This window comes from Dermacentor variabilis, chromosome 6 (genome assembly GCF_050947875.1).
Source record: "Dermacentor variabilis isolate Ectoservices chromosome 6, ASM5094787v1, whole genome shotgun sequence".
NCBI classification, from domain to species: domain Eukaryota; kingdom Metazoa; phylum Arthropoda; class Arachnida; order Ixodida; family Ixodidae; genus Dermacentor; species Dermacentor variabilis.
In genome coordinates, this window is record NC_134573.1 from 93,484,654 (window position 1) to 93,497,461 (window position 12,808).

At 47.4% G+C, this 12,808-nt stretch overlaps 1 protein-coding gene and 1 pseudogene across 1 annotated transcript; one reads left to right on the forward strand and one right to left on the reverse strand.

Moving 5' to 3' along the window:
* Positions 1–313: 313 nt before the first annotated feature.
* On the reverse strand, positions 314–9,251 carry LOC142584265 (uncharacterized; annotated as a pseudogene).
* Positions 3,982–4,879, forward strand: LOC142584503 (uncharacterized). Its single transcript, XM_075694623.1, has one exon. The coding sequence runs from the start codon at positions 3,986–3,988 to the stop codon at positions 4,877–4,879; it is 894 nt and encodes a 297-aa protein (XP_075550738.1). The 5' UTR covers positions 3,982–3,985.
* Positions 9,252–12,808: the final 3,557 nt, after the last annotated feature.

The following is a 12,808-nucleotide window of genomic DNA, read 5'->3' on the forward strand; positions in this document are numbered from 1 at the left end:
CTACGCTGAGAAGCGCTGGCGATTGCTCAGCGAGTGGCGCTATTTTTGTTGAAATCGCCAAATGTGCCCAGCGCGTCATTAATCTATTTGGAGCTTATTTCGTACCCATTCCGAAGTTTAAAAAATGCCGCGACTTAGCCAACTGAACAAGGAAAGCACTTGCGCCCAAAGCTGTGACGGACCACTCTTCACTGCGGCCGTCGTTTGCGTCTGCTAGAGCACGGCCGCATTTTATCCAGCGGCCGTGGCTAGTTACTAGCAACTAACAGAGAAAGAAATAAGACAAGATCTTTTTTTTTCCCAACGAGTTCAAAAGCTTTTATTACAGGAGCCGCATACGGCTTATGAATTTACCGCGTGGCTTTACAAAAGACGAGCTTTTTTGTTTGCGATGGCTACTTTCTCTCGTGTTTCCAGGCGGCGGTTCGCATCTCTCGCATAGAAATGCATTCGCGTGGCAATGAAAAAGTTCAGTATTTGGCACGTGAACGCGCACATGTGCTCATCGCAACCCAGCCGAGCAAGACTGCACTTATCTAGTTCATCCAGGACTTTCCAAAATAGGTCACCGCAGAGACCTGCCTGATCAAGGGAAAATGATACGGAGTCATTTGCAATTCTTACGAACTGTAGCATCTTCATTGTTGGATGCTTGAGGCTCCCTTCCTTAAAGCTCCGATATGTTGGCAAGTATGCATCGGAACCAACGAGTGGGACAGTTGAGCTGATGTCCTGCAGGCACAATTCACACTCTGTGTGCTTGCTCATTTTGTGTATGACATAGCCACATAAGTAGTATGTCACAGCATCGTCTACACCGCCTCTGAAATAGCTGTGTTCGGTGTCCATTCGCTCAAGAGAGCTTGAAGGACCAGAAGTAATTGCTAGCAGCCTAGCCTCAATCTCATTTCTCAAACTAGCTCTGTTCAAGCGATGGACCGCTCGAGCAGTGTTCAATGCCTCTTCCACGCTGACAAGTACAGCATTTGGTTCGCCTTGTACACTTCCACGTAGTGCTGTTTTGATGGGTGTGTAGAGGCTCAGCAGACGAAATATCTGCGAGGAATTCATGACGCTTGGATGCGACTCAGCTCCTCCAAATGATCGTGCAAGACCAAAATGCCGCTGAAAGAAAAAATATACGCATTAAAGTGGATATGTAAAACATCCATAAATTATATATTAAAAGGGAAACAAGGTCATTGTGGTAGGTACCTCCAAGGGGTCTTGGTTAGGCTTGGCAGTGAGCACATAAAGCGCTCCCTTGTTGAACAGATAACTGATAATATCCAGCGTAGACAACAATGTGACGCGTAGAGTCTCCGTCGTTAGTTGCGACGCGAATAGCTTTGTACCTTTCTCAACTGCATTTTGCTCAGTCACATTTAAGACTTCTAGAAACTGCTTCATTATCTGGAAAGAAAACGTTTCAACAGTTCACGATAACAAGAAGCAAAACGACGGCATATGTAAGATCAAGCTTAGGCTCCAGGATGAGATTTGGCCACTTGCCTGTATCTCTTTGGAATGACACCTGATTCCCCTGCATGGAAGCTTGACGTTGAGTGCATCGAAAACATCGTTCAGTATTCTTGTGAATGTCTCAGTCCCTTCAGAGTCTTTCAAGGCGGGGACATTTGCTTCCCTGTACACACGCAATCCAATTGACGTTCCACGGCTAAAGAGCTGTGCAAAAAAGAGAGAGAGATCGCATTCTTTAGTTTACGAACAGAAAGGCAACATGCTTGGACAGCAGCAAGTTATACCTGTGTAGCCAGCCTGACGCTCATTTCGCGCAGGTTGTCAGGGGAAACATGTGCTTCACTGAGTTTTGGCACAACACGTACATGCTTCATTTTTTCTGTTTCGTATAGGGACGCATAATGCTGAAAGTTGATGCGAAGGTCACCAGCCTGGAAATAATAAAAAGAAATTGTTAAACTGTTCGGAAAATAAGGAGATTTTTTCCCTTACCATTCCGTATGTGTGCTTCCTCAGGTGATTTCGTATGCACTTCACAATATGTGGAACATCACAAATGAAGTAAATATTTTGTGACGGTTCCCAGGGATGCTCAATGAAGTGGCATGTCGCATCCATTTTTCCTGACACTCCAAGCTGGCCCCACATAGATCTGTTGTTGCCAGCACCATCACTGATCACAGCCAGCACTGACGCATTGTTTTTGTGCAGTTCCAGGACGCTGCTCATTACCAGTTCTGCAAGAACTTTCCCAGGAGCCGCTCCTTTTGTAGCAAAGCTTGCTATTGGCTGCACTCAGTCTTCGAACAGTGGCACAAACATCAGTACCAATGCATGATCAGCAAGGTGGTTTGCATTTGTTGCCACGACTTCACCATAGTCTATAAAGCCATCCATTCTGCATGAGGCCTTATTGAAGGAGACACCTCGCTTCAACTTTATCTCGTCTAGGAGCAATACTCCTAGCCGTGTCAAGTGACTTTTGTTGCTGAAATGGCTTCTGACATTGTTCAATGCAACTTGGTTGAATCCATACTTGCATGGTATTCCTGCTATTATTTGGCGAAGGCGAGCCTTTGATGGCAGTGGTAGCAGCTGCATATCCCCAAGTAAAGTGTAGGCCTTCGGGCTTGAGATTTGCAGTAACAAACATGTCATAAGCCATTCATCATCATATCGCCTCCCATTTTTTTACTTGGCTTTTGCAGCCATGAAAGCTGTTTTGAAAGCTAGTTGCTGCCTGGCCGGAAGAATATGAAGAGAGCAGTCAATTGTCTCTTCCGTAATTGCAGTAAGCTTCCTCTTCATCAGAACGACTTCTTCCTTCAGTTTTTCTCGCCTTGAGGTTGCACGAATTGCTTTGCTACGCAGTAACTTCAAGCGAGCAGGCTGCTTTTTCTTGGTATCATTTGCTGTTTCGTCCGCTGCAAGAAAAGCTTCTCGAGAGTCCGGCACTGAGCACATATAGCATTGACACTCAATACCGTGCATGTGTTGCGCCTCCACGTTTTACCATGCTTTGTTGCCACCACTGACGAAGAGATTTTTGGGTACTTCTTTGCAGGACAGCCCTTACACAGCTTCAGCTGTTCCACATATAGCACGAGGCATGTGAAGTCTTCCATACACTTGAACTCAGTGGTCTGCTTCCCGGCACACACACTGCGTGGCACAACTCGACCATCTGCGCTGACAATTAAATTAAGGCTGTCTGACAACACCACAGACATTTATACATGCGGGATATTCTTTCTTATCCCGAGCTTGTACAAAACGACCGTTGCCTTAACAACGTCAAGGGACGAACCTCGAATTTTTCGTCCCTCTTTCGCCATGCGACTGAGCACATGAAACACATTCTCCGCCGGCATGCTGTCATCGGTAGGCAAGCTCGCTTCGTCGTCGGCAGCTCTGACAGCAGCATCCACACACTCACCTTGTTTCTTATGCCGCTTTTGTTGTGCTGGTGATCGTCTGGGAGCTGGTGCTCTGCGCTTCCGTGTGGGTTTCGAGAGGTAACTTGGGCAGTTCGGAAACAGGCGAGGCACGGCGTCATCTTTCAGCGTCCACTTGTCGCGCGGTATAACCACAATATCACCACAAATGTTGTTTTCGAAGACCTTCAAAATCTCATCATTGATGAAGTGGAGGTCGCAGACGGAACACGAGCTTGAAAGCTTCTTGTCCAGCCGTGGTATAGCGCGCTACCACTGTTGAAGGCGCTCAGCATTGCGGGGTGCCTTGAAAAAAAATTGGAGGACGCTTAAGCTTCGCCTTCAAGAGTGGAACGCGACAGCGTTCCCGTCGATCCGCCAAGGAGTGTAAGACAATGGGCTACGGCGCAGCGACTACGCGCCCCGCATCGGACGCGGTGAGCGTCGAGCAACGCAGCGTTCGGCGCGACAACGAAATGTGCGCCTGAGCCTTAGAAACAGCTCGTTTCTAAGGCAACACCGCGTTCACTAGAGGCGCTTTTGTACCGTTCCGAACGGTCGCTTTTCTCATGTTCTCCGCTTCAAAGGTTTTATCGGCCCCTGGCCGAGGTGCTGCTCAGGCTTCAGCCAGCAGCAATGACTACCGTGTTGTGTTACCCCGTCTTCCTACCGGTAAGCTGGTTGTGGACTCCGTTTTCCTGCATGCTGACTTAAGTGGTCGACCGTACAGAGCCCAAGACTTCAGAGACGCCCTTCGGAACGTTATTGACCTGAAGGAAATAAGTTCCATCGGACAATTTCAGATGTCGCACGTGTGGATGGTGACGTGCAAATCAGGGATGACAAAATCAAAGCTAGTCGCATGCGGGGAATTATCCGTAAAAGGTAGACGCTGCGTCGTCATTGATCCTGAGCCCACGGAAGTTCAAATGAAGCTTTTGTGGCTTCCTGAGCGTTTGGAAGATGACTACATTCGAGATGCGCTTCAGGCTTACGGGAAAGTCAAGTCTATATCAGCAGAAAGCTGGAGAGTATCGGAGATGGAACAAATGCGTACGCTAAATCGGGACGTGGTGTTGACTCTTGCCGATGGAGTGAGCGTGGGGGACGTTCCACATCTACTACCTGTTTTTGGAGTGCAGAGTCTCGTATTAATTCCAGGCCGGCCCCCACTTTGTCTGCGCTGTAACAGGGTGGGGCACATTCGTCGAAACTGCAGAACCCCGCGTTGTGAAACCTGCCGACGCTTTGGTCACACATCTGAAGAATGTGTCGTAACATACGCCGATAAGTTACGACACAGAACAAAGCCTCCGGATGAAAGCTTGCAAGAACACATAATGGACATTACGGAGGTTCTTGACGCGACGGGAGACGTTCCCTCTTCCGCGGAGACCCGCTGTGCCAGTAAGGCCCCTCTGCCTGTTAAAGACAGTCACACTGGCATCGCAAACTGCCCGTGAAAAACGAAAGTAGCGAAGAGAAAGATGACCAACCGAAGCAACAACCCAAAGGAGCACCCGCTACCACGGAGCCAGCTGCTGCCCAGCAAGCGAATGAGGGAGCCGGAGACGACTCACCTGATGCACCCAAGCGTCTCGACACGTGCGCTGAGCCGGCAGAGGACAGACGAAGTAACGCGGATACTTCAGTTCCGAAGCGCCGTGCGACTAACAGATCGGAATCAAGCACAGACAGCGAGACGACCAGTACCACAAGAAAAGCACGTCGCCGCAAAACATCGAAACACTCAGGAAAGTGCCGTCGATCACGGTCCAGAAGGCCAGGTGGGGTTTCGGAGGGAGCCTCACCGTTGCCCTCTAGGACCGATCACATAGATCATTAGGTCCAAATAGTTGGTAGTCACCATGGCCCTGTCCCAGCAACTTCTATTCGCAACCTTGAACGTACGAGGCCTTCGGTCTTTGCAGAAACAGGCGCAGCTTCGCCGGCTTTTGTCTAGGAAGCGCCTCGACTTCGTCGCCGTGCAGGAGACGAAGATTGAGCGTGATGACGAGACAGAAAGGGCTTTGCGACCTTTTCTGTCTGAGTATAATGTTTGCGTTTCACACGCTCTTGGTTTATCCGCGGGCTCTTTCCTGTTTCTGAAAAAGAGCCTACTTTATTCAGCTTTTAGTTATCATGTCGACACTGAAGGTCGATATATATGTTGTGATTTTGTGTTGCAGGGTGTGCCATGGCGCATAGTCAACGTCTATGCATTTAATGACGCTGCAAAACGAACTCTTTTATTTGATACTGTGTCTAGTCTATTGGACTGTGATCGCTGCATTGTTTTAATGGGAGATTTCAATTGTGTATGTGATCCCAACGATCGAAGCGGCATTAACACTCAGCGGGACAGGAGTGGTGAAATTTTGTCTAACATAATAGAAAATGCAGGGCTCGTTGATATAGGAGTGTCGGGACAGGGAGCTCGCTCTTATACAAGAATTCAAGGTCATTCCTACGCCCGCCGTGATCGGATTTATGTTTCTTCATCGCTCCTCTCTCGAGGACTATCCTGCATTACTATCCCCGTTTCATTCTCTGATCATTGTATGGTTATCGCAAACATTGGTGAAAAATTTGTAACTAATTTCCGACCACAGTGGGCACTCTGGAAGCTTAACTCTGAGCTCCTAAATGATCAGGAATTTATTAATCGCGTGCGCATGGCTCTAGCCAATTCTCTTTCTAGTGACTTGCCATTATTTGCTGCTTGGGAACTCTTTAAACAAGAGGTTCGTGCAGTGGCTATAGAAATTGGATCAGTGAAATCATTCTATAGAAAGAATGAAGAAAAAACGCTTCTTAAGAGCCTATGTAGCCTTTATGAGATTGAATGCGAAATGCCAGGCACTTACATTGTTGACATAGAAAATATTAAATGTGAGTTACAAAAGTATGACGCGCTACGTTACAGAGGTGCGCGAATTCGATCTCGAAACAGGCGTGCTCTGCAATCTGAGCAACCAACACGTCAAGCTTTACTTGACGAGCGACGTCACGGTATTTCCAAAGTAATTCCGGAAATATACTCCGAAGGTAGTCTTGTAACAAATACTAATGACATAATTTCTCAGTTCGAAACTTTCTACACTATGTTGTTTAGTGCCCCTCCGGACGATCACGATGCAAAAGTTTTAGAGAGTTTTGTATCTCTTGTCAAACCATTACAGGATGATGACTGTGCAGTCATCAGTGGTAGCCTTACGATTCAAGAAATTGAGCTAGCTATTGATCAGCTGCCTTTGTCGAAAACACCCGGCCCCGATGGACTTTCATGTGAATTTTACAAAGCTTTCAAATCAATTATTAGCCCCATATTATTGGATATTTTTATTTCAAGTTTAGAGATTGACGCCCTTCCGCAGTCTTTTTGCAAAACCCACACAGTTTTAATTCCCAAAAGTTCAGATAAAGAGAAACTGCGTTCCGTTGAAGGCTATCGACCAATCACATTGTCAAACGTGGATTACAAAATTTTTGCGAAAGTTCTATCTAATAGATTGCAATTTGCGATGTCAATTCTAATTGGTTCCCATCAGACATGTGGAATCAGGGGCCGATCAATTCAAACCAACATACATATCGCCCGTACCCTTCTTCAATACTGTTATGGTTCCACTGAGCAGCTTGCAATGCTCCAGGTAGACCTTGCTAAAGCTTTTGATCGTGTCAGTCACTCCTATTTATTTTCCCTTCTGGAGCATGTCAATGTTGGCTCCATTGTGCTTAAAGGCGTTAGGCTTTGCTACACCTGTTGTACTACTCGTTTAGTTATTAATGGCCAACTCTCCGAACCCATTTCTATTTGCTCATCAGTAAAACAAGGCTGCCCAATGTCCCCACTACTATTCGCCCTTTACCTGGAACCGCTATGCTTAAGCGTAATTCAGTCGAGTAACATCCATGGCTTCAATATGCTGGGTAATGAAGTTAAAGTCTTAGCTTATGCAGACGATCTAGCGTTCTTCTGCACGGATAAGTCCAGTGTTGAAAAAGTAGTATCGAAAATAGAAGAATTTGGCAGCGTATCAGGAGCGCGAATGAACTCCTCCAAAAGTTTAGGCTTATGGTTTGGCTCATGGTGCTATACACCAGAACAGTTTGCAGGCGTTAAGTGGACTGATGTCCCGCCAAAGTATCTTGGCGTGCCGCTAGACGCATATAAATTAAGCGCACACTATAGGAAAGAACGGGTTTCGGTACTGCAAAGTTACGCCCAGACATTCGTTCCACAACGACTTTCTATTTTTGGGAAAGCCGCAGCCTGCAATAAGTTCTTGGCAACAAAAATTTTCTATGTATTGCAAGTTATCCATTGTGCTGGGCTATAAATCCAACGCTTTCACCGTATCTTTGCAACCTTCGTATGGTCTTCAACTTTTGAGCCCATGAGGCGCGATAATATCTTTAGGCCTGTTAGTGAAGGTGGGCTGGGCTTAGTACATCTTTATGTGCGGCAAATAGTGTCTCGTGTCTTCTATTTTCGCGATACTTCCCATCCTGTAATTCGTTCATACATGCAAGTCACACTTGTTAATGTGTTACCTGATTTAGTTGTCTCTTCAAGTTTTTCTTCGCGCTTATGCTTGTGGGGGTTCATGCAAGAAGTTTACTTGGCGGTTCGTTTCCTGACAGTTCGGTTTTCCACTGAATACTTGTATTCTGTGTCGCGCAAAACGTTGTACAAAGACTTACTATCCATGCTATTTCCGCCTCCACTTTACCGATCAATATACATTAAATTGCCAGGCCACGATGTGCTAAAGCGAGTTCGCAAAATGTATTTATCCCCTTGCTGCAAAACATTCTTCTATAAAGTTCATAGTGAAACCATACCGGTTAAAACATGGCTACAAAAAAAGGGTATCTTCGTCTCTTCTGTTAACTGTCGCCTTTGTGATGTACCAGAGACAATTGAACATTGTTTTATTAGCTGCACCGACGCCATCCTATTTTGGGATGTCCTCCAACGGACTTTAAAGAAAGACTTTGAGATTAACGCTCATACTGTGCGATACCTGCTACCAACCTGTGATAATAGTGCGCCTTTCGATATGTTTTTTTTGTAATGGGAATGCACAGTTTGTGGAAAACGCGAATGATGGACCGCAACGCCGAAACGGTTGTACCTACAAGGGCAAATTTCATCCAAATGACACTACACCTAAAGCAGGTTTATGATGGACTCGGTGTACAACCGGACTGGTACCCTATTTTGTTGAGGTGCTTATCCTTGCCACGCTTCTAAAGTGACACGAACGTTTCTACTCACAGTATGAACGCTACCTTTTCTGTGTGTGACTTTCATTGTGCCCTCCATTCTCTGACTATGCAGAACTGGTGAACGTCTGGTTGAATGGTTGAATGCAACTATAATAAATACCATGAAAGAAAGAAAAAAAAAGAACTCGTGGCTCAGTGGTAACGTCTCCGTCTCACACTCCGGAGACCCTGGTTCGATTCCCACCCAGCCCATCTTGGAAGTTGCTTTTTATTTATGAAGTGCCTGCCGTGATTTATCGCTCACGGCCAACGCCGCGGACGCCGACACCGACACCGACGCCGACGACACCGGCTTTTCTGCGACACGAGCTCCTTGACGCTATCGCGTTAAAATGTATCTTGTCCACGGATCGCGTGGTGTCGTAGCCGCTCCTACAGCCTGGAACGAAGCAGCTTGGCATAGTGCATACGATTGGCAGCGCGATGCACAAAACATTAAATACCGCGAGTGCGAGCGCAAACGTGAGCAAACGACGACTACACACAGCGGCCACCTCTGCACAACGTGCTGCTACGCTGCGCCTTGCCGGGCTATCTCCGTCGTGCACGCCCTCTCGCGGCGCGCAACGGAAAGGGGCCAGGCGCCGCTCAGCAGTTTGAGAACTGAAAGAATTTAAGAGCGTTGTTAAGTACCGCCAACTTGCCCTCCTCCTCCACGCCCCTCTCCCACTCATCCCCTTAGCTTCCGGCGCCAAGCGGAACTTACGTAGCTGCAGCTTCCTGTTCCGAGTGGAAGTGACATTTTGTTTTTTAGCGTTGTTAACTTTCGCGTCGCTTGAGAGGCTTTAATTGCACCAGCTGCGGTTGAAACTGTGAATGCGATCCCATCCAAGAACCACCGCCTATTGTAACCAGCGATCTGCTCGTGTTCGCTGCTTTGCGTGAACCTGCGACCGGTTGTGGCACGAGCGACAACGTACAGTGGAATGTAGTGCCTGGGTGCTTGGAGACCACTGCCGTTTTTCGTGCATTTGGAAAACAGTGACCGCGAACTACTACTTCAGCGGAATACAACAACTTGTTCCCTTTGCATTCTTCTTATGGTGACTGCCACAGCTCTACTAAGCACGCGAGGGCGTCTCACCATCGTCTAACAGCAGCCAAAGCGGAAATTCCCGCAACGCAACTCCAGGAAGCGGAAACGCCGGAACCGGAAATTTTTAAACAACCGGAAATACCGGAACCGGAAATACTGGAACAGGATTTGGTGTGAGGAGAAAAGCGGCGCAAAACAAAGGTTGTCGCTACTTAAGAAAGCGGCGGTGGCGCGTGAATGCAGGAGTTTTAGCCCGAACCTGCCAGGACGATTTTCGTCTGGCTGCTCTCTGGAAGTTCTCTGGCTAGCAGACGACTAAAAGAGGCGATGGGCGCTCGCCGCCATCTTTACGGGGACTTCACGGATTGCAACGCGGGCGCTTGAAGACTTAAATTTACTTCGCTCAGCAAACTGTCTACGGTCATCTTCGGATTTCCTTACTTCTAGCGTTATCTTTTTAGGTGCTAACGCTCCGTTACGCATCGCGAAGCCGTCTGATACGAGCCGTGTTGAACCGTTTGAAGCTTGTGTGTGTGTGTGTGTGTGTGTGTGTGTGTGTGTCTTAGGTGGCAGCTCGAAACCGATATGTGTTTGAAGTGCAAGCCGTTGATCTAAGAATACACTGATTGCACTCGGTACACTTAGACACACGTACATTGGCTTATTGCTCTCATGATTGCGACCAATGTTGTTTTTCGTGTGGAACGTTTCGCTGGTCACAGGCGACGTGCATTTTCACGCGCCAGCCGCGCCACGAGCTCCTTAAATGAGAAGCACCATCAGCCGCAACAAACTTTCTGAAATCGAAGCCCAAGCAGGTCGGCGCGAAATTTTATGCGTATGAGACGTACCCGATAACCTGCTTTTTCATGTCTTGTGATGACACAACGCCAACTCATCAATGTCGCCGGTGGTCGACGTGATCGCTGCGAGCCGGGATCCTCCAGCCATCGCTTTCGAGTATAGAATCACGATTTTGCGTCTTCTCATCCGCCGCGTCGGAGGCCATCTGTTGCGCTGCGCAAGGCGAGGTTGGCCGAGTCCGCGTCCTGCGCCGAGTCGCGCGAAAGTGATCGTATCCCTAAATGCAACTATATATTTTGAAGCTGGCAACGCATAAATAGGCCGACTACGCCGAGCGCACGCCGGCCTCGCCGGGCGCTGCCATGCTGGTAGCATGTTTACATTTGGCCAGCTGTACCGGTGTTCAATTTTGCAAACATCGGGAAGGTTCGGGTTGTCTTGGGATCCCAGCCCAAGTGACTTCCTGTCAGAGCCGGAACTAGTTGGCTGCAATTTGGCTGCCAGCGGGCTGCCAGAACTCCGAAAATCGAAGAGGCCCACTGGGCCTCTTCGATATGTATAATGACAAATTTGTCTGTCTTTATATGCCCACGGCCTGCCGTGAATAAACCAGTTCAAAGTTCCCGCCCGTGTCGTTTTTGTGTTCTCTTCCGCTGTTCCCTTCTTTATTTGCGGTCAATATAATATGCAGTAAAGGACACCTAGGCCAAACTGAAGTTCATCTGAAGCCATGGGCATATATAGACAAATTTATTTGTTTACATATATGCCCACGGATTGCCGTGAATAAACCAGTGCAAAGTTACTACCCGTGTCATTTTTGTGTTCTCTTCCGCTTTCCCAGTCTTTATTTGCGGCCAATATGATATGCATGTGCTTGTATGCGGAATTAGCTAAAGGAGTTGATTAACTGGAACCGTGGTGAAACAAATCGACGGAGAAAAGAGTTGACAAATTTCGTGACAGATGTAGACGCGAATTAGGTTCTGCTGTAACACTTGTTGACGAGTTGCACGCATAACTTGAGAACTTGCCTTGACGTGTAAAGCTATTCACTCCTTTAAGAGAAAGCAGTAAGGCGGGAAACGCTAGTCTGGAAATCGCCAACAGTTTACTCAGGTCTGAAAATGAAACTTTGGTGAAGTGAGTCGCCGAGCTGAAGCACTATCCTAGGGAAAATAAAGTTTAGTTTAATGTACTCTATGGTCTTAAACTCGGAGATTACGGGCGCCCTTTGACTGTGGCTACAATTTTATAATCATAGTCAAAACTCTGAACACGAAAATAAGCTACCCCATCTACGACACCGGCACTGACGTCGTGTGCCGCGCACCGACTAAGCGAAGCCCTAACAAGAAACACACCGTAGCTACATTATGTTCTTGTGCTTAAATACATGAATTCCGTAGGGAGTCACAAAAGGTCCGCCTGGCCACGAAAGACCTAAATATCTGAGGCCCACAGGATTTTTCTGTTTTTGCTAACAACCACAAAATTCCTGAAAACAAAGCGTTCTTGGCTAAAGCTGTGTCGTTTAAAAAGGACGCTCAAGCAGCATTTATGTAAAGATAATTCTGCCAGATGCATGCTAGGAAAACAAACGACAGCCATGTTCACCATAAAACTCCGTAGGCTGATCTCTCTATCTTTCATTAGATAGGAACCACGTGTGAGTACCCTAACCTATATGCATGATGACATATTTTGCTTCTCACCAAGTGAACAGAATCTTCTATGATGATGGCGAAAGTGCGGTGCCCGGACATCATGATAAAATCCATGAGATGCTGGCTTCATTTCACCATGACTTTTCGTTCATCTGCACGCCTGACACATAGCTTTTTACAGCGAAGATGTATACCTACCGTCCAAAGAAATTTTTGTGTCTTTGTGGTAAGCAAAAAACTCCCCGCACGTGAGCCGATACCGAGGATAGTGCAATGCCGGGCCGACCCGTGGCCGAGGTGAAACAGGCGTTAAGCATTGCCCATACGTGGCCCGATCCCGAAGATATTGCAATTCCGGGCCGAACCGCGGTCCAGGTGAAGCTGTCGTTAAGCGCCCCCCATACGTGGGCTCATCCCGAAGATAGTGCTACGCCAGGCCGACAGGCGGCAGAGGTGCAACTCGCCACTAAGGGGCCCTCATACACAGCTCCGCTGGTCATCCTTCTTCACAGAATGGTAGGGCACTGAGATTCTTTTTCGGACAAGAAGAATTTATTTTGTTTCCCGTCAAATCCTTTCTAATATTGTTT

Excerpts from the sequence above, each read along its gene's own strand:
- LOC142584503 (XM_075694623.1), top strand. The coding sequence starts at position 3,986 with ATGTTCTCCGCTTCAAAGGTTTTATCGGCCCCTGGCCGAGGTGCTGCT.